The sequence below is a fragment of the Coturnix japonica genome, chromosome 13 (genome assembly GCF_054131305.1).
Source record: "Coturnix japonica strain WE chromosome 13, WE-NBRP24, whole genome shotgun sequence".
In the NCBI taxonomy this organism is placed as follows: Eukaryota; Metazoa; Chordata; class Aves; order Galliformes; family Phasianidae; genus Coturnix; species Coturnix japonica.
Genome location: NC_140675.1, coordinates 1,306,779 through 1,329,137, shown reverse-complemented (window position 1 = coordinate 1,329,137; position 22,359 = coordinate 1,306,779). Strand labels below are relative to the sequence as shown.

The following is a 22,359-nucleotide window of genomic DNA, read 5'->3' as shown; positions in this document are numbered from 1 at the left end:
TTTTAGAATGGAGTTACGCCTGCTGGAAGGAAACTGTGTATGCACACAAGTTCTTGGCAGAAATACACTTGTAAATCTCAGCTGAGCATCTGTTCTCTTGCAGGTCAGGAAAGGTGAGCCTGCAGGTAACTTTGCCTGAAGGGCTATTAAGAAACATAACAGAAACGGTCATGTTTTTACATAGAATATTTGGTAGAAGCATTCAGTGACTTCTCATGCTTTTGTTACTGGCAATATTTTTCAGCTTTCAGAATGAGCAATGTAGCAGCTGTGGGTTATGAGGAAAAAAGGGAATTCAGGTAACACTGAAACTAGAGTAAAGTCAGAATGAGTCTTGTGATGTTGCCAGAAACCCCAAGATGGCATCAGAGACCTTGTTTTTCTCCATTAGAAATGTATGACATTTTTAGTGGATTTTATTGTTTCTTTGTTTTCCTTTCTTAACCAGTTCTCCATTGTATCTAGTATTTTTTGAAGTATTCCAGCCTTAAGACCTTTTTTCTGCAAGCATTATTTGCAAGGCTCACTGATAACGCTGGATGCAATGCACCCCAGTTGCAATGCGAGATTCTATCTTCAGACCGCCAGATTGTGTCCCCAGGAATACATCTGTACTTATTCTGTGACTAGGAGGCTGGAACAGCAAAGCTGGATGTAACTCTGTAGCTAGAAATTTGTCCAGTACTTACAATAATTAGGCTCTGCAGTGCACACAATCACTAATGAGGGAAATTAGTCAGATTCTGCAAAATTGTACAATGATGTGCTGCTCCTTACAATCAAATATCCTGCAGATTTTTTCACTGATCACTGAGTCAGGAGCAGAATATTTTCAATCCAACTAATGAAAACACTTTCTCAGTGCAAATCTAGGATCCTTATTTAGCTTTTTATCCAGTCTTTGCAGTGAATCTAGGTAACTGTTCCACATAATGATGTAGCATGCATCAAGATCTTCTTGATGTGCTTCAGATAGCTACATTTCTCATGAGCGGAGGAGCTTAAATGAGATATCCAGCTCATCTCATTTAAGTGCATACATATTTCAGGCTGGTCGAAGAGATTCAAGCACCTGTCTTCAATTAGAATGAGTAGGAGTTGGATGTACTTATTTGCTGTGGAGGTTTTGAGAAGCCTTTGCTGTGCACGTAAGCTGGGTGAGTTTTGTAGATAGCGCAGAATTTAGAGCGTTTCCGAAGGTAATTTTGTTTGTAAGTGGTCCTGATTGTGTATGTACTTAAGTAAAGGAAAATCTGCATTTATTTTCAGGGCTGTAACTGTCTGAATTCTGGAAGGAAAGGGGATGATAAAATCTGCATGGTGGTACGCACCTCTGAAATGTACCGACTGTTGATTCATTCCAACCCAGTGTTAAAAGTCTTTGATCTGTGTTTTAATTGGCATTCCCCATCTTTGTGCCAGGTCTTGCCAGAATCAGGAACTCTTTGGAATCAACTTTTGTTTGTGATGTGTTGCTTTGTGATTTCAGCCACCGTTGTTCCTTGAGTGGAGATGATCTGAACAGGCAGTGGCTGACTCCCAGTTCTCAGCTCCATCCAACAATTTACCACACCAAAGGTCTTCTGTATTATCTGCGCAGCATCAACCGGGCCCCTGTGGTGAGTAACTCCCTGTATCTTCTATGGGTTATTGCACGCAGATGGATTATTGCAGTTGTGTCAACAGCCCTGTTTTATGGTTAGAGATGTGGAAAGCATACTATACCGCTATACTTTCATCATTGTGGGGTGTTTTTGAAAGTCTTGGGTTATCTACTGAATCTTCTAACCAACTCCAAACTTCAGAGTCTTCGTGCACCTGCAGAGTGAATACAAATTCCTTACAGCTCCTTAGTATCCTCAAAGTACTTCAGCTAAACTAGATATTGTTAGTAAGTTATTGTTATCTTTCTGGCAATGACAGGAGAAATTCTGTGAAGACATAGTCTGAATGGATCATGCAAAAGCCCAAACTGGAGCAATCTGTGCAATCAGAGAAACACAAGTTAGCTTTCAAAATGGTTGAACTTTTCTGCTGCTTCAGAGAGAAGAAAATGACTTTTTGGGGGAACTACCGGAAGTTCATGAGGGGTGATACTACTGGCATATGTCTGGGATCTGTCCCCATCTGTTCGGTCTTGATGCCCAACAGAATGAATAGTTCTGAGACCTCAGGATAAAAAAAAACACTGATGGTTTCAAATGTTGATGAACAGAATGGAAGTGGATGGAACAGCAAGTTGGCTTCTTATAGCCCCAGTTAGGCAGGAAATGTCCTAAGATGCACTGTTCACTCTGGTCTTGATGAGAAAATCCTCAGACAAGGTGAAAATGTCTGTGAGTTTCTTTAAGTGAATATTTGTGGAAATATGCTATTTTTGGCCTAAATGACAGCCCTGACATCGAGCTCTGCACTCCAAGGAATCTACTGGAAGTTCAGCTTGTATCTGAGAGTTTATTCCACCTACATTTTCTTTGGGTTTTGAGCTACATCTGATCAGTTTGTTTTATTGTGCTAATCGTATTGGGCCTTTTTAATTTAAATTTATCATAACCATCCCTGTCACATCCAGATGCATGAAGTTGAACATGCGCCCAGTGGAAGTTTTCATCTTGCTGAGTGAAGTAAGACTATTGATCGTATCATGTCTCTCACTCACAGGCAGTATGTCAGACGTGGTAAACTGATTTTTTCTTTGCCTTTGAAGAGTACATTGATTTTGGTTTATACATGCTCGCAAATGTCTTTTCCCAACTCCAGAAGAAGCTGGATTTCTTCTGCCCTCACTCACTGCCAAGATGCCATGAAGGCAATTTCACTGATAGCCAAATGATTTCTGTGGAGTGAATTAGTTTAATTTATCTTGGGGATGCGCAAGCAGTTTCTTCAAAGGAAAGGAAAGCTTCTTGAAAGTGAAAAGGAAATAACTTTAAAGTTAGCGGCCTTTCAAACCAAACCCATTTTAATTGGTAACTTCAGCCATAGAAAACAGCCATCTAAGTGCTTTATTTGTTTATTTATTTTTGCTTCTCTTGTTGGTTTTGGAAACCCTAGTAAAAGAAGGGGCTGGATACGCTGTAGTATTGCAACTCTCCACTGAGGGTGGTTTCTTTTCAACTGAGAGCAGCGGGAGTATCAGAGAGCTAAGCTTGGGAGCAGCTAGGACTGAAGGGGAAAGAGATGTTGCTTTTTCCCCTTGAGCATTCGTGGTGAGGAAATGTGCAGTTTGTGAATTACAGTTGACAGTGCACTTGCAGGATGCAACAGGAAAAGTGTAGCTCTTACAGAGGGATCAAGCTGCAGCAAAGAGCAAGTTACTTTTGGAGGGGACAGGAAGATGCTGTTAGGGACCAGGAGACACAAAGCGGTGTTTGCTTTTTGAGATATTCTATCAAGGTTGGAAACAGAATCTGACTGCAAGTACATAGCTTTTTGTGAGCAAAGCATCCTAAACGTGTCTACCTCAGCAGTCTGAGATTGGGTCCTCTCACGAAGCTACTAAGGAAAAAAAAGAGTATTTGCATCCATTTTCTGTCTTGCTTTTCCTTTGTTTTAAAAGCTTCCTGATTCTGTGAGTCATGAGGGGGATTGTTTTTGAGTTTGAAAGCAGTCCTTACCTTTGTGGTGCTCAGTGCTGGCACATTACTTTAAATAGATAAAAATTTGCATGTGTGTCTTGAGTCATACCCCAGTGAACACCAGACTTGGAATTTGACTTTGTGTTGGTGTCACAGCTGTACAAGAAGGATAGAGAGAAAAAAGGGGTGGGTAGGTCTCAAGTTTACCTTGTGGTTGCCCAGGCTTAACCCAAGGAAAGTTCTTCATTGGGTGCTGCAACTATAAAATACAGTTTTGTCTTGGCTGAGTGGTGAGGCTTGAGCTACTCTGTAGAATAAAAATAGAGCAGAAGAATGCATTGTAAAAACAAAAACAAAACGATTTGTCATAAACATTGAGAATAACTGCAGTGCTCAGTAAAATTAATTAAAATGTAGGTATATATGATACACAAATGGAATGGAAACATTTCCAGTAGTGTTGACTTCTCTGCTGTGGAGGTGGGTGGCAGTCATGGATTCATCCCATGGCATGAAATAGTGGTGTTACAGAGCCTGGCTTTTACAATGCTTTACTAATATGGAAGGCTTGTTCCAGACTTGTCACTTAAGGATTCACTCTTGAGATGCAGAATTATGGACCTCCTGCTTATCAGGCAGCACAGCTATCTGAGCAGCTGATCATCCCTGTGTGGTTTCTGATAAGTAATCTTTTAGGTAATAATATATGCATCTTGCATGTTAGTAATTCTGTAAATTGGCAGGTAATTGATACCTGGTTGAGCTGGGATCTCTGCCTCAAAATAGAACCACAGCTATAAAACCTTCTTTGATATTCATAGGAGTAAATTCTAGTTGGTACCTGTGGTTAAACTAATCTATGACTGTATTGCTGGAAGCATAGATGGAACGCTAACTGGAAAAATGCCTGTCATTAAAAGAACCAATAAATGCAGCTGTTTAGAAGGGGGCTTTATGGGATAATTCCCTGTTTTTCAGGCAGTTGCTTGAAGTGTAGGACTGCATAAGCCCCATGTGTTGGACTGGGTGATCCTTTTACAGGTCCTGTCCAACTCAGGATGTTCTGTGGCTATAGCAGTCCTGTTAACTAGGACTTGTGGGATGAATCTGCGTGTGAGTGTCTTAGCATCTCCAATCAACGTGCAGCTTGTCAGAGCAGCTGGAGGAATTTAAATGCTCAGTTCCTTAGGTAATTAAACTTCCTGACTGGCTGCAGCTAAACTGAGTTACTGTATAACTACTAAACAAGCATACTAGGGTAAAACTTGCCTTAACAGTTGGTGGAAGAAGTTGATCTATTCCATCTGTTTCTCTCCTCCTGTCTATGTTTATATAAGAATATGTATCTTTCTTCCTCATCTTTTTAATTGATCCACAGTGCTTCCCTACCTTATGACACCTGTCCCTTTGTCTCTGATAGATGCCTCAGAAAACTATTTAAATGATATCACGATGTTCCTTTCTAATCGGCAATGAATATTGCCTTAAAACAAACCAATTTCTTCTCTTTAGAAATCCTTGTCTTTTCACTGCTGGATTTCTGAATGTTTCTGATAAAGACATGGAGAATATATGTAACAGCAGTGTCTATATTGACTTCATATTCCGGAGGGCAATGAGATTGATTATTATTTAACACTTGGGTCAATATTTTCCTCTTGGGTCATTAAATCGTGATTTTCATTTTTATCAAAGTTGATATGTGCCTATGAAGGCAATCAAAACTTCCATTAAAACCTGGAATGTACCTTGTACCTAGTTTATATGATAGCTGACATGAGAGATGGATTAAATAGATACATTACGTTGTGTGGAATCAGATTATTTGTCTGACAAAGATAATGTCCCGTGCTTTATGTCCAGGAATTCATGTAAGTATCTGACCACATACAATACATTTTTACACAACTGCACAATTACATTTTCCTAAACATTGTGTAGCACAGTTTTTGTGTTTAAAGAAGCCAAGGTGATTAATTGCTGGCAAAAGGTGCAGTTTTAAAATCTCCTGAGGCTAATGCTAGAGTTGAGAAGTCAGAGGAGCCCAACAAATTGCTCCGTTGTATCATAAGTTACCATGAACTCTCAGGTTCCTCGGTTGGCATGGAATCTTGCACAGATGTCATGTTTATTTCTGCTGTGGACAGAAATGCACCGGTGTTGACACTGGATTCATGAGATCATGTCAGTTCCAATAGGTAAAACGAGGTACGGCTGACTAACAAAGTTTGACACTGATTATAGGCTTGGCCCAGAGCTCTGCTCTGAGTTTGTCTGAAGAGCACTGACAAAGGTGTAATTCCTCACATACAATCCTCTAGTATTTATAGTGTCTGTTGTGAAGAACCACAAAGCTTACTTCAGTATTACAGATTTTGCCTTTCTTTCCTCCCTAGGTGTTCTGTGACTACCATGGACACTCCCAGAAAAAGAATGTGTTCCTCTATGGTTGCAGTATCAAAGAGACCTTGTGGCAAGCAGGTTGCGTGGTCGACACAGCAGTTATCACAGAAGATGTTGGCTACAGGGTAGGTCTGCTTTGTTCCTTTCTACAGTTGTTGGCATATATGTGCACCTACATCCCTCTTTAAGATGAGGTCAGATCACAAGTTCTGTTGGTAGGTGCAAACTTGTCTTGCAGCAGAGGAGTAGAGATCCAGAAAAGTTTAAATGATTCCTACTATCTTCATGCACCAGATATCTGCGAGAATATTGTCAATAGGTGGATCTCTAATTCATTTCATTAAGATGCTGTTTTGTTGTCACTGCCGCTGACTAATAGAAATGTTGTATTTTTGTGTTTTATAAGTTCCAAGTATACATGTGCTTCTCTCACCCTCAACTCACGAGAAGTCCCCGTGGAAACACTTGTTTCACAAGGAAAAGCAGGAAGGGTGCTTACAGTCAGAACATCGCTTGTTGTATTTGAAATCAGTGGGCTTGAAAAGGCTGAGGATAGTTCACTGTTACACAAACAGAATTCAAATGCTGCTTTCAGCATCTGGTGCCTGTCTTGAATCTGCAATGAAGAAACCAAGAGCAAGCCTCCAAGGGTGTCCAAGAATCTGCAGTGGCCTAGATGAAAGGCTTTGTGATTGCAAAATATGGGAAGTTTCTCTCCTTCCTCCCATGAGTAATTGGGGACGATCCTGCTCTCCATGTATTTACTTCCCAAAAATATGAGCAAAATACCTCAAGAAAATTGTGACTTTTGAACAGCCTTTGCTGTAGCCCTTGATTCGTGGGAGAAAGAGGCATTGTTACTTCCTAATACTTGGCCTCAGATGACATGCGTAGCATTGACATTGGAAAACCCAACTTCAGGATTTCTCCTTTTAATCACCATTCCAGGCCCCTTTGACAGTAATCTCTGAAGGGACCTCAGTAAAGAATCCTATTTCCATTCTGACCAAATGGGAACGGAGGTTTATGGACATGGGCAGCACCCCCGTTTTTGTGCATGCTAAATCCAGCTGTATGAGAGACAGGGAGCATGGTCAAAGTAATGTGTTGTCATAAAAGAATCCTTTGAAAAGATGCGTTTTCACCCTCCCAGAAATACAATTGAAAGGTAATTAATGAGAAAAGCAGAGGGGAAAGAACTATTAGTGTGAAATCCAGTGAAAGCTGGTAAAATGAAAGGAATATTAAATTCAGATTTGATAATGCTTCTAAATGAGTCCTGACTACAGAGACATTACTGTTACCTGCCAGCGTTTTTATTTAATCAAATATAGAAGACTGATTATGCATATAATTTCAATTGTTTTAAAAACTAAACTGGATTAGAGATCTGATTATGGTACTTCATAGCATATATTTACAAAAATCTGTGTGCTGTTTCAGATAAGGACAGAATGAAAACTATCTGAACCTTCACACGCAGTTTAGCTGGATCTCATGATTGTGTTCAGGATTATAATTGTTTGGGTGACTGTGCTTTATTTTTAACCCAGCTCCAGGAAAACCTGGATGTGTTGCTCGGAATCATAATATTTTGCAGCAAATTGTACTTTGAGGGCAATTCAGAAGCAGTGGATGTTTAGTTCAGAGCAAGTAATCAATTTTAAAGATTCCTCTGTTCGGTATTCTCCCAGGAAAAGGAATGCTGTAGTTCTTAATAGCACACTGTAGATCTTGACTTAAGAGTTAGGCTCATGCTGGTCTCAGGTTTGAAATGTAATCTCTCACTTTGTTCCAGTTATCTGTTCACAAGGTTTTTTTCTGCTGATGAATGGACCTTATAGATCTTTATGTCTGTACCTTACAGAACTGGTAGGGTCCATTCATAGCTATAGATTGGATATGCTGAAAATAACATTTACTTTCTTATTACAGAGGTATGTATGATTATGATGTTTGCAGTGGATATTGCAGAACAGTTTAGGCCAAAGATTTTATCTTCTGCGTCAGTCATCCTTTAAGAGAAGACCAGCTATTAAATGTTATTTTCTCAATTTTGATGAAACCAAGCAGTCCTGTACAGAACTGTGATGTAAAGCTCAACAGAGTGGAACTAGAATTGCTTAGAATCAATCAGTTTCACTGATTGTTATTGGAAAGTGAAATTAGCTGGTTGGCTTTCACTGCCCAAACTGAATGAAATTTGAGGGTCAATGCCATTAGCAATGAGCAGAAACTCCTTCTGTATGATTCCATTCCATTCAGAAGTTTAAGAAAGCTGTCATCAAAGAAATAATGAACGTTCTTATTTTACAAGCTCTTCACTGGATGGTCTTTGGGCATGTACTGGGATGCAAGCACAAAGGTTTATATGCACATATGTGCTTTTGTATGTAAATGCCCAATTTCTACACCGAGTACACCTAGTGTTAAGGTATCTAGTATATACTTTTACAGTTAGCATGAAGAAGTGTTGCATCCACACTGATAGAAATATTTGATAGCGCTGTGTATTAGCAGTGTTTATAGGCTGCTGTTGAGAAAAATGATTTCTAGAATAAGAAAATCACTCAGAGCTAAGAGGTAATTTTACTGAATTTTCATATTTACTCTTTATTGCCGCTTTCTATACAGAGTGCATTCAATGTACCATTTGATCCCAGATGAGAATAGTTTGGTTTATTTCACAATGCAAGATAGTTAAATGCTAAGCTCTATTTTCCTATAATTATCTGTGACCTTCAGTGGGATTATGCATTCCCCTTCTTTGCTGTGTGCTGTGTTCAAACAAAATTCCTCCTATAGCTGAATCCCTTGTCAAATTGTGAGGAGGAGCTGGAAAGGAAAGAATGGAAACATTGTGTGCTGAGCTATGACTGCAGCCCTCTAGGCAGAACAGGAAAATGTAGTTAATGTTGAAGCAGCTTAAAAAATAAAGCTTCATAAGTGACTTCAGCAGTCCAAAACTATAGGATGTGCAAAGACATCATTTTGGATGGGATGTACCAAATGTACTTACAGCATTTTTGTCTGTGACTGGGGACAAAAAAACAAACAAACACAACAAAACATTAGAATATGAAGATTTCACTTGGGATGAAGATGAGTCCAGTTTGGCACTAACTGGAACTATCACAGTGACAGTTTCTACAGGTAGCTTTGGTGATACGCGCTTTAAACAGCATAGGCCTCTTGTAGATGTATTTGTGATATAAATGCATGTACATCTGTTTGATTCATTTTCTCATTGCTGATACTTTCTTATAGACTCTTCCTAAAATCCTGGACAAAGTGGCCCCTGCATTTGTCATGAACAGCTGCAGCTTCCTTGTAGAAAAGTCCCGCGAGTCAACAGCCCGGGTGGTGGTATGGCAAGAAATGGGTGTGCTGAGGAGCTACACCATGGAGAGCACGTACTGCGGCTGCAGCCATGGTCTCTACAAAGTAAGTACCTCTTCCAAAGAACTACATGGCACACTCCTTCTAATGTGTGTCTAATGAGCTTGGGAGAATAGAGAGTGCTGTTTTTATGCTGTTTGGTATTGCCAGCTTCCTTCTATAATATAAGTGTAGCCATTCTACTGAGTTTCTTCTCAGTTAAATCCTTCCACGATCCTTCACTTTTAATCTTCCATGCCAGGGAAGTAGGTTCCTTGCTACGAGGTTTCATTTGACAGTGAAATAAAAAGAAATTCCAGTCTAATGCCAAAAATATTGAGCTGAATGAAGGAGTGTTTTTGAGATGATACAGACTGTGTCTTTATAATGGTATTCACAGTAGATCTGAGGTAATTAACATGAATATTAGGAGTCGTACACTTCCTGTTGCAGTCTATCTGGGCATTTGCTTGGCTAAACTTAAGAGCCTGCACTGAGAATTCTGCACTTGGAGTTTGTTACTGACAGCCAAAGGTAGCTCATCTATGAGCTGAAGCCACAGCTTTAACTGTGAACTAAATGGAGCTAAATTTCTTACCAAATGATGTTCCAGATACTGTGGGAAGGGCTGTACTTGTGCTGAGTGCATCAGAGACAGGAGCCTCTTGGCACTTTTTAAGTACATGGTTTGAGCTCTGGTAATTGTATTTAGCTGTACATAATTCTCCACTTGCTCAGTTGGTGAATTCTTTTTGTTCCTTTCCCAAACCTGTTGCTTTCCATGGAAGGGATTCTGTGCTCCACCTTATTTCTCCCACTAGGGAGCAATCCTTATCTATACAGCATTAATATGTGGTTAAGGATCCGAAAAGACCCTTAAGGAAAAAGCCATTGTTACAAATAACAATTAATAAGACGTTCAAATTATTCTTTGCAAGTTCTATGTTAATCCTTTTACATTCCATAGAATGTGGCCAGCAAGTACTCAGCTACTGTTTTAACAGTGCTCTACTATACTCACATCATTTCTTAGATAGAAAAGGCAGAAGAAATATCTGAAGATGGTTTAAAGAAAGAGAATATAACTGCCCTGAGCATTACACCTAGTGCTCCCTACTCTGAGAAGTGCTGATGGGGTGCAATAGGTACCACAGGTTGTGGTGGGGTTTTAAATTTCCTTCAGACAGTGGGGAGAAATTCTACCTTGACTAATGTCAGTGGCAAAACTCCTAGTGATCTCCATGGAGAATTTAACTCATTTCCTAGATAATCTGAGTAACATCTAAAAGCAGTTGGACATCAGGTTATATCAGTGTCTAATGATTTGTTCTCTACTTCCTTCAGTATTTTCAACCCAAGTTTGCATAAGTTGTGCCAGCAGATCTAAAATGTTTTATGCAACGTTCTCCCAAGTGCACCACCACTCAGTAAGCTGGTGGTCAGGCTTCTAATGGTGTTGGTAGCAGTTCTGGATCCTGATCTTTGACTTTCTTCCTTCTTGAAAATGGTGAAAATAATGGTGAATGTAGCTGCTTTGCTGACTGTAAACTGAGATACAAACTTCTTGTGCTTGAAGTTGCACATATCTGATAGGGAGTTTGCAAAGGATTTAGGAAAAAACAGAGGAAGGCTTTGTAGAGACTGTAAGAAGCTTAAATATTAAATACACAGGGCTGTCAGGTAAGCCCCCTCTCACCACAGAGCAATGTTGTAGGAGGGCTGAGGTAACCTGTCTGATAGAGAGGCCCAGAAAAGAAGTTCCTAAAGTTTTTCGATTGCACGGTGTGTGGCATATCATGTATAGAAATGTGACTTTCATTTCTAAAGCAGTTTAGTGAGTGAAAAATAAGGCATGAATTTGTTACTAGTGATATGTAAATGAGAAACAGTTGTGACCCCAGCCTCGATTAAAAGTCATTTGATTTCAAATGGGTATGGGGGGAGGGCAGAAATGAGAGCAAAAGAAAAGATGACTTGTCTCTGTTGAATCTCCCTGTCTGTGTGATCAATGGAAATGCAATAAGCCATCTACCCTTAAGGAAGAGAAACATAAAACTAAAGAAACTATTGATCTTATCTAAGGTTTTATTCAACATAAAGAAGAAGAAAAGAAGGGGAAAAAAAATCCAGACTCTCTTTGATTTTGTCTGGATTGTCCAATTGAGTCTTAGAACAGCAGTGTCTCCATTTGAAAGCTGCCTAAAACAAAGCAGTCCATTTCAACAAGGAATTCTCCTTCCTACTTCTACCAGTTTACAATCTCACAATCAAAAAGTAATCAGAAACTGCCTATCATTTCTCTCCCAGTGTGAATGCAGTCTGTATTAACTCCCTCACTGGACCTATTGCCCTCCAGGTTTGTATTACTGTCCTCCTTTTGCAGGATTTTGTTGAGCCATCTTGTCTTATTTGGTTTGCAGAATACTGAATATAAGGCTGTGCCATAGAAAGCTCTATTCAGTACAATCGGGAGCAAATATTGGCCCAAAAGAATCAAATCTGCACTGACGCATATGGATATTCTCCTAAGTTTCTTCAGTGTGATTCATTTTTAAACTGGCATAGCTCTTTGTTTTACCATATCCTATTGTACTACACTTTATTCTTCTTGATTCTTGGCTGACTAGTTAAGACGCCTGTAGTAACGTACTGCACTGGGATGTTCAGATTACTAACTGTATTCACCATCCTACGAGTTTGATGTATTTTGAGCCATGTATACATTTGCGTTCCAAAACAGATATAGTAGAAACATGGCAAATCTCAAAACTCAGCTCCGTGCTCTCTCAGTACATGTGGTGTTGGAAAGGCATTTTCCTTGACATGTTGTGCCTGGTAGAGGAGATGAAGTACTGATGTAAATAGACTTCAGCTTCTTGCTTCAAAGGGATACACGCAACAAGGAGTAACAAATGAGTTTTTAAATTATTCCAGATATTTTGACAGTACCCTTTGAAGGAGATTTTACTGGTGACGTGGATCCCTTTTTGAAGAAAGTCTTTGGGAGAGTCAAGAGAAAAAATTAATTCTGTCCAGTCTAATGCTTCTGAATGAGGGGAATTGAATGCCCCAACTTTTATTATCCGACTTGATGAGAGGGAAAAGCCATCCATTTGCAGAGATGATGGAATCAGGGAGAGCAGCACCGAGCAGAGTGGCCATACGTTCATAAGAAATTGTTGATAGTTGTTCAAAACACCTTTGAAAGGAGGATTTGGGGAATTTCAGGAACGCTCTTCCATAGAACCCATCTTCATGTTGGAAAAGTTTTTCTTCTTTTGAGTCCAACTACTCAATTCACTGAACTGGTAAAGCAAGCTAGAGGTGAGGAAAAACTGATGTTGTTTTGTTGGTTGGTTGGTTGGTTTGATTTGATTTTGCTTGCATTCTCTCCAGTCATTTACAGTAGGAGAAATTAGAGGTAAAATTGTGCCTGATGTAACGGCAGCAATTGGCAGGTGGAGCCTGGCCAGAGTAACTGTCAAAAGTCATGGCCTGTCTAACAATTAGAAGCCCCCATCTCTACAAAACTCACCCCAGATAAATTGTGAGAGTGAATGTCCCTGAAGGTTCTGTGAGCCATCTTCGTGTGAGCGAGGATGTGACATTAGTCATGTAACGTGTGTTCCACAAATCATGTGCCATCTTGCTGAAGTCTGTCTCGTTCTGTTTAGAAGGTTAATAAATTGCATCTTTTTGTTTTTCCTATGCTATACTGGCATAAAACCAAGATAACTTTCTTGTTAGATAAGAGCCAATAGTTTGTATTTCGGAGATGGAAGTACTTAAATGCTGAGGGATAAAAGGACGGAGCTGCTGATAAACGGGTAGCAGAACTGGATGAAAAGCTCTGCATCCTGGCCCCTTATACAGTAACTGCAGAGATGAGAGTCTAATAAATGGGAAGAGCTGCCATTATCCATCCCCTGTAACCTGGCTAGCATTTACTGAATTATTTTATACAAGGAATGAACCAGTGAATTGCCGTTAAAGTGTGGCAGAAATAAAGCAGTATGCCAAGATGAAAGCCTTTCCTCTTGCTACTCTTTCAGAGGTGGACTGCTCTGGTTTGACCCATTTCTGTCCAAAATAACCAAATTGTTACTAATACATCATTTGTCCCTGAAATTGCAGTTCTGTTTCTTTATAGTTATCTATAGGCAATGAAAGATTTTCTTTATCTTCCTTATTATTGCGTATCACATATTATATTTCTGTGGAATTTTTATGTATGCCTTATTCATAAGCAGTTTATTACAGTCGATAGTCAGAAATTGGGTTGTTTTGAGGGAGTTTGCAGTCGCATAACGTTGTCTTACTGGCATACAGAAGCAATGATATTCTTGTATATCATTCTTGTAATTGGATGCCTAGTGCACAAACTTGCAAATAATTTTAATTTGGACTCATGCCAGTATTCAGGCACCAACAGAAATGGTTGCAGCAATGTTCTTGCCACAGAGTGTATTTGATAAGTACTTGCAGAAGGGAAATGAAAAGAGATGGAGTTTATTCTGGGCTTTCTGATGAGCATTCCAGTAAATTGTTTACATCATCTTTGAAATCTGAGGCTTTTCCTATTTCTGGTTTCCATTGTCTCCCACGTTTTACACTTTTCCTAAGTATGAGTAAGTTTCACAAGCATCCAGAAGTTTCTATCCAAAAAATCATCTCTAAAACGTGCATCTAGTGAACCCTCTGAGGCCTGGGCACGTCATTCAAAAGCAGATGCTAAGAAATATAGAAGAATGTTTTTTTGTTTTTTTTTTTCTAAATAGTTCTGCTTCCAGTTCTGGTCCAAAGTGATTCAAATTGGAAGCAGCTGTAATTGTAAGAGAAGTATAAGAGAAAAACAAATAGTTATCTTGTAGTAATCTAAGGAGTGAAGGATTAAATTAAGGTTTTCAGCTCATTGTGTTTTCTTTAGTTGTTGCCCATTGCAAACGTTTGCATCCTGTTTTCCGTATTTTCATGCTCCTTTTGTGCCCACCAATCCTTTTCAGTAAATTGTGATTCAGTTTTCAAGATATTCTAATGGTACCTTTTAGTCTTGACGATTTCACTTAATGCAACGATATAAAGGTTAATGGCATTTAGGAAATGAGCAAAGGCACATGGGAAAGAGCAAACCAACCAGGAGACGGTGAGCATTCATCTTCCTTGGATGGCCAGAGCAACATAATGATTAGTCTGCAAGCACAGCACCAGGGCTTGTGGCTTGCAGCCACAAACCTGTATTTTCTGGTCCTCTTAGGCTGGATTGAGTCAGATGAGCAAAGTCTTGGATGAGAACTCTCCACGGACTTGGCAGAAAAAATGAGTGTTATATCCTAACTCGGATTTTGTTGATATAAACAAAAGGAGAAATGTATATGGCCTTGAACTACAGAGAAATGAAAAATCAGCTGACTTCTCAGCCTTTTGGAACCAATTTCAAAGCTGATCAAATAGGATCTCGACTTCTCCAACTCCTAAATAAACAGAGTAGCACAATCTGAGCCCTTTGGAAGTAATAGCATCTTAAATCAGTTCCTTTGTCTCTGTTGTTGATAGATTATCGAGGGCTGTCTGTCAGTGTAACTGGAGAACAGGTTCCCTCCCTTGTTGTGGTTTGTAATTGCTTTGTGTTTTGTTGTTAGTGGTGTTTTTTAGGTTTTGTTGTTTTTTTTTTCTTCAGCACAACAGAAAGTAATGATGGGATGAGGTCATTGTAGATCTGACTTTGCAGAGTTGGAAGCATCTAGTTCTGTGGAGGTACACTAGACATGGATGTATTTGGAACAGCAAAGCAGAGCCATCATGTGCTCCCCTCTTTCTCTCAACTCTTTTCCACTACTGTATATAATCGATCAGTTGCTGTAGCTCTGATGTTTACCACTTCTGTTTGGGGCTTAGTCTTAAAGGGCTTGTTCCAACAAATCCCTGCGTTTCTTTCCTTTTACTTGCAAATGATGTGAGCATCTCCTAGTTAGCAGCTGGTTTATTTGTTAAACCAAGGAACACAGCAGATTCTGTGGGACCCAGGAAAGGAAAACAGATGTTACCTTGATTCTGTACATTTCTGAATGCTGATATTTCTCTTTTTTCCCCTTCCAATATACCATAAACAGCTGATACCTGTTTTGTTTGTTTGTTTTCTCCCTCAACTACTTCTAAACCTTTCTAGATGCTTGGTTGCAGCCCAGTCTTCCCATACTCTTGGGAAGAAAGGTGGTAGTAGGTACAGATTGGAAAGAGTTATCGAGCTGCTTCCCTAGAAGCTTTTTTTTTTATTTCCCTAGGAAATAAAAAGCCAGACTACATGGAATCAGAAATGCAAGTATTCAGTCATACCCATTTTCTGGGAGTTGTGGATGGGATTAGATCGAAGATTCCCAGGTGCTGACATTGCAAACCCAGACAACTTAGATGTTAGAATCAAAAAATTCATTTGCAATTAATTAATTTATGGTTGCATGGAAAAGATGCTGCACTTTGGATGAAATGTTACTCTTTCTGAAACCCACTGAACAGTTCTGAACGGTGCAGCCTTGAATATAAGTGGGATTTAAGTCTGCTAATGAAAAGAACTCTTGGGAAGGATGTGAGACAGAAAAGCAAAATTCCTAATGAAAACTAGCTGTAGTATTCTGGCAGTGTCTCTTTAAAAGTCTAAATATCATTGCACATCATCCTTTCAAGTTTTCAGTGGAATTACAGCGGCTAGGTTTTTGATTTCTGATGTCTCTCTTGCTTGTTAATCTGGTCCCATGTGGATTTATTGTACAAATCTATTTGGCAGCTGAAAATTGCCCTTTGATGAAGCTCATAGTCTAATCATGAACTCCTCAGGCATGGCAAATAAGAATGGGAGGTTGCAAAAGCACAGGCTAGAGGAGCCACGTTTGTCTTTTACTCTGCATGGATTTTAGAAGCATCTAAATTTCAAAGTCTTTTATACACAGGATTTTCTGCGAAGATTGATTTTTACCCCTCTTAGCATCATAACATTTGCCATGCTGGATCAGACCATTGGTCCATATGATCAGGTATCCTGTCTCATACAGTGTTTGGTTCCTCGTGGCTCCTAAGAGAACAAAACCAGGCTGTAGTGCAACTGATTCAATTACACTAAGACATGGAAAAGAAGAAATAATCCTACCGGCCCACCTGACCTGCCTCCTTTCTGCTTCATATGCTGCAGCATGAGGCCTGATTATTTCGAGGGTGTGGTAATGATAATGAGCAACTTTCTCTGTTGATAATTATGGCACTTTTCTGTCCCCTTTCGTAATATTTTCCCACACGGGATTTCCTGCAGCAGTGAACTCCACTAGTTCATACTAGTGATATTAGTGGTATTGGATATGCTGTCCAATATTGAATGTAAACTATATATTGAAATTTAATCTCACTTCCTCCTCCATTCTGTCCCTCCACTGATTTCTGCACTGTACTTCTCACAGCTGCTGTAGCTCCCAGGTTCTTTAATCTGCTGTTCTCTGCCACATCCACTGTTGTCTTTATTCATGGATGATCCAATCGTAGGTCCCTTGGTCTTGTCAAAAAGAAATCAAACTAACTCTATTCATTCTTGCCAACTTTGAAATCTGTAGGTGCATCCTTTCTTCTTCTTTTTTTTTCTCATCCAGTTCTTGTCTCTTTGGTCTTTCCTTTTTTATGTTCCCAATTGAGATTTATATTTTTTTTTCATATGTGCTAAGCTCCTGTACTGATAGCATTGTCTTTCCTCTTTCCCTTCTTCCACAACACTTATTTCAGCTTATGGTCCCAGAAAGAACCATCAGCTCTTCTGGTTTTGACCTCCTATACTACATAGGCAGCTTTGTACCAAACCCTCGTGTTTGTGTAAGATTTTTCATAGAAGAAAGAATTCAGACTGGATTTGAGAGCATCACATGATTGGAAATCCATCTGGTCCCCTGATATTTTGTTCCAGGGATCAGAAAGTGCTAAATATTATTTCCTTGTACGAATTTGAATTCGTCTGCCTGCTATTTTCAGATGTACTCTAGTTTTTTCTCTGTTGGTTTAAAGAGAGATTTAGTAACTTGCAGGTTCTTCTCTTAAAAATACTTACAATGCAACCAAGTTACCTTTCTGTTTTGATAATTAATTAAAACAGGCTGAATTCTATAATAGTTTGTATGAGAATGTGCAGGTAAGTACCTCTGAATTAGCTAAAGGAGCAAGTGGAAAGTCCTGTGCTAAACCACATTAAGCCACATGTCAACACTCTGAAGCAGAATTAAGGTGGCCTTAATTAAATTTGGCTTAACTCATTTCCAAAGTAAATTAAACCAAACTGAATTGCAAACACTTTAATTCTGAATAACGGAGGAGAAATATGTGTTTCTGAATGTGATAAACTTACAGATGAAAGAGGTTGCTTGTGCTGGGTAATCTATGAGGCAGAGAAGGCAATATGTTTAGACATGATATTTCTGGAGCTTCATGGCTTATCTTTAGGTGAGAGGCTCTGTTGTATACCACATATGGATGACAAAGAGAAACCTGCTATATTCTAATTTTTGTCCAAGGAAGAAATTTTTGATGCATGTGATGCCAGATGGTGGCTATCTGCAAGTGAAGATGCATGGTCAGAAAAGAGAAATTACAGCACACAGCCTATGGAAATGCAGACATTAGGGACAATTAAAAAGTGATTCACATACATACTATAAGTGGGGACAGATGAGAGGTGAACGAGCTGAAGACAGTAGAGATCAAAGAAGTTGTTGGCTACTCATAGTTGTGAGAGAAGGAGAATTTGGAGACATCCAAGTGCTGATGTTTTGCAGTATTTCTTTTACTCTCAGACACTCAAGACAGGCAGCTTCTGGAGTATAGAATATTAATCTTTGATGAATAGCTGCTGAAGTGAGACAAGGAATCGTTAAAATATTTTCAACCAAGTAATTATCATAAGCGAGTTCCACTTAGAAAAATGGACAAAGGAATAAACAAGTGTAAGTGTGATTTGGCGTCACACTTTCTTCTTAAAGCAAACAAATATGATACCAAGAGGAGCTTAGATGATGCATGTGGAAATGAGTGCAGTTGTGTGTCATGGGATACGTACGGTTCTTGGTGAAAAGGAAAGATGTATTATTGTTATTATCTAACAACTTTTTAGAGCTGAAATTGAGAGAAGGAAGAAAAGATGGAAAGGTAATGGTTGTGTAAATGATGGATAAACCGAACTGCTTTCCAGTGGTCATAGAGGAGAGTGGTCATAGAGACTTCTGTCTAGGTGTTATGTACCTGAGATTTTGTGTAGGCAGCAGTAAATTCTATTACAGATTCCGAACATTACAGATGATTATTTTCTAGTACAAAAGATGTTGTATCCAATATAGCTCTATTCTGGACCACACTATGATAGGAAAGGGTGAAATAATCTTCGGTGTGAGAGTTGGTGGTTACCTAGACACCAGTGATCATGACCCAATTACGTTTAATAAGGGAGAGCGCATCATTTCTATTAACATGTGTTCATGTATGTTTTTCCCTTAATATGGGATAATAGTCCAGGACTGAGGATGTATTATAAATAAAGCAGACCACAAGAGGAAGAAAAAAAAGATTACGGAGGTATTATAAATTTTAAAACCAATGTTTTTAAAATAGATTCTGTTACATATCCCAAAAAAAGCTTAATCAAGAATTGAGAACACATTTAGTTAAAACCCATCTTGGTATAATAGTAAAGAAAAGGTGATAATTAGAGCATAGAGGACAGTGAATCATAACACTGATGAAGAATCTATGTAATAGATGGATTGTCAAGAGGTGGCTTTCACTTCTTTTAGTCTGTTTCCTTTTTGCCAGTACTAATTGTTTACTAGAGATTCTGACAGATACGAGTAAACAGTGGTAGAGGCCATTTACCTAATCATGATCAAGATATTCTGAGGTGAAAAATGCATAGGTTAATTCTCTGTGAACAAAAGAAAAAGGGGAAAAAGGGTATCAGCCAAAGTAATGTAGGAATTAGATGTGGGAAGCTAAGAAAGTAACTGAAAATTCATGGCAATTGCTACTAAAGACAGTAAAAAAGAATTCAATGCAATGACTGGAAAAGAAAAAGCTATTCTTCTTATGACGTCTGATCAGAAATGTAACCTAAAACCCAAGGAGTTCTTTCTGAGAAGAGCCGCCTGAAGCCTGGTGTACTTCACAATTAAGTTCTGCCTTGGATTAAATAAGTTTTTCCCAAAGTATTCCTAACCAAATCTCTTACTGCGTGCCACCTCTTCTTGGCTATTGCGAAAAGTTTCCTTTGGTGGTGCTGGAAGTAGCAGGTGAACTTACACAAGAATATTGAATCAGAGATTCACTCAGAAACAAAATGAGAAAGGCGATTTTCAATGAGTTTGAAAACGATATTGCAAATGAGTCTGTGAGAGGAGTACAGCTACATACAATGGGAATAAAAAGCCCTGAAACACTGTCCATTTTGCAGTAGCTTATTCCTGGTAGAGATGACTTCTTTTACTAAGTAGGGTTTTAAGTATGTGTATGTTTTTGCCACATGATCAGAAGGACGGTTAGCATCTCAGTGGGAAGTATTCCTTTAAAAGCTGATGGCCAGCAGGCTACAAGTGGAAAGACTTGTTCTGACTTGGAGATAAATATAAAATGCTGTTAGCTTGTGAGGGAGCTGAGAATTGAATTAAGTAGTTTATTTGATTTGAAATGCTAATTCTGTGTGAAAACAATGGAGGACCAGCACTTGTTAAGATATTTCCTCTGCCGCTTTCTTTTTCTGTTATATTATGCCTTCAATTCCATTGTATTATTGTCTGTCTTGTGTTCTTTTTCCCAGCATTGAGAAGTAATAGAGTTGGATCTGACTTGTCATCTGGGTTGGGGAGAATGGGCTGTACAGCCATGTTGTGATGGCCCAGGGCATGCATGCATGCATCGCCAATTGGCAGTGATGGGAAAAAGGGAGACAGCTCTGTAACGCAGCATAAACACGCTTGAGCAACACAATACCTTGCTCACAACCTTCAGATGTCCTGCACCTGGGTGAACAGGCACCTAAAGTCAACACCGTGGCCAATACTACTGCTTTCCACCAAAGATGAAAGCACTGGATGAGCTATGTGATGGGCTTTATGTTCCCTGCAGTCTGATGGCGCATAGGAAGTTTGCAGCAGGCAGCTGGACACCATTTTCCCAGTGACCTTTTGCGAGCAGCCCTCTTGTCTTTTCTAGTGAGGGAGAATGAAGTAAATGGAGTCTGAAAACAGCTCAGACTGGCTCTGAAATAGTGACCGAAAGGTCGCTTTTCTGATCAAGCCATTGTCTTTGGTGATTGGAAGGGCTTCCAGAGGTCAAAGTGCTGAAGTTTTTCTAAATCAGGAATGCTTTCATGAGCCCCCGTGTGCACTGAAATGGCTGGAATTTCTGCTGGTTCATCAGTTGTAGGTAAATGTATTACATAGGCTGAATATCTGCAGCAAGCTACAGCACTGGTTCTGTGGTTTCATGTATTTGATCATCCCTCGCTCACATCAAATCCTTTAATTTGTGAAGCCTGATGTATGATTATGCTGGGGAGTGATATTAAATGTCAGCTTTGAAAATGGGCCTTGTCACGACTAATACGAAATTCACTCCTGTTGTTAATTTAATGAGATAGAGTGACATGCATCATACATTTATTAAATGACCATAATTATATTTATATTAATGCCAATCTCTGCCCAGGAGAGATTCAGGCCTGGCGTAATGGGACGTGTTCATAATGCAGAAGATCTCTGAATATAGATACAGTGAGAAACTCAGGACTGTAAAACCAAGGCCATGTTGTAGGCTGAGACCGAGTAGCTCTGAGATGCTTGGACAGCATTTTGGGTGGGTGAGGCTGTGAGCTTTGATGGAGGTACATGATTAGAGCTCGTGTCAGACCAACAGCTTTTTGGTTATTCCACATGCTGCAGGATTGGTTGAAATTCATTGAGGTATTGACTTGCTCTTAAATGTAATGCATTTGTATGTTCATTCCCTTTAAAAGGTCAACGAAGCAACTTGACAATTTTTAAAGGTAGCCTGCTGTGTCTGAAGTATATTTAGTTTCATGCTGTCTTCTCTGCAGGATATGATATCGAGTTGTTCTGGTGTTATACCGAGCATGTTGTGCATCGTTATGTAGACAAGATCATTGCTCAGACCTAGGAAACAAATAAGAATTGAATTTTTTTTCCGAATCTTTTTTTTGTACAATTATGTTGTTTTAGGAAAATGGCCCTCGGTTATTGCTCTGGTTTCTTCTATCTGCTTGCATCAATTTCCTGGGAATAAACCAGATTTCTGGGACAGCGGCAGCTCTGCTTGTTGCAGGAGGCAAGAGCAGCCACTACTGAATTCAGTAGCTCCTGTCTGTTGCTTATGCTGATAGTGTCCACTTCTCCTACGCTGCATACTGATGTGTCCCCTGTCTTCACTCCTCTTGTCTGTCACTATAAACAGAGGGGAACAAAGTTGACAGTGTTGGATTGAAGGGCTGTAAGTGGTTATTGATTCCCAGCCTTCTCGCATGCATAGAGGTAGGGTATGTGTTAGAATACAGACACGAGCACACAAGTGGCAATGGCATGTTACTGCCACTGAGTTATGGGATGTGCATAATTGTTCTTTTCAATGCAGTAGCTAGGGGAACATCTGTATGCACACTAGAGGATGTGTTTGTGTGCTGCACTTGAAAGAAGTTGTGCCCAAAGATGTTTGTATGCATGCATTTATTTCTGGTTTTAGGCAGAACACAAAAGGTGTGCAACTGACATGCATATTTATTGCTTTAAATACATGTCTGTATTTTGTGCATCTATGCATAGCACATGTGGCTACCTTAAGGTCTATATTTTCTACGTACAGCTAGAATTATGTTGTGCTGTGTGTCATTCCTCTGTCGTATGACACTGTTTCATGGCTGTCAGTGGAAAGAGAAAAAGGAAGGGATGCATAACTCACCCTTTTGGCCAAACCATTC

At 39.4% G+C, this 22,359-nt stretch overlaps 1 protein-coding gene across 1 annotated transcript in view; it reads left to right on the top strand.

Moving 5' to 3' along the window:
• Positions 1-22,359, top strand: part of LOC146758554 (cytosolic carboxypeptidase 4-like) — a 253,527-nt gene that overhangs the window by 212,868 nt on the left and 18,300 nt on the right. The window contains exons 3-5 of the mRNA XM_085514561.1: positions 1,490-1,619; positions 5,975-6,106; positions 9,249-9,425. Of these exons, the coding sequence (XP_085370687.1) occupies positions 1,490-1,619; positions 5,975-6,106; positions 9,249-9,425 (439 nt within the window). The remainder of the gene's footprint in view (positions 1-1,489; positions 1,620-5,974; positions 6,107-9,248; positions 9,426-22,359) is intronic.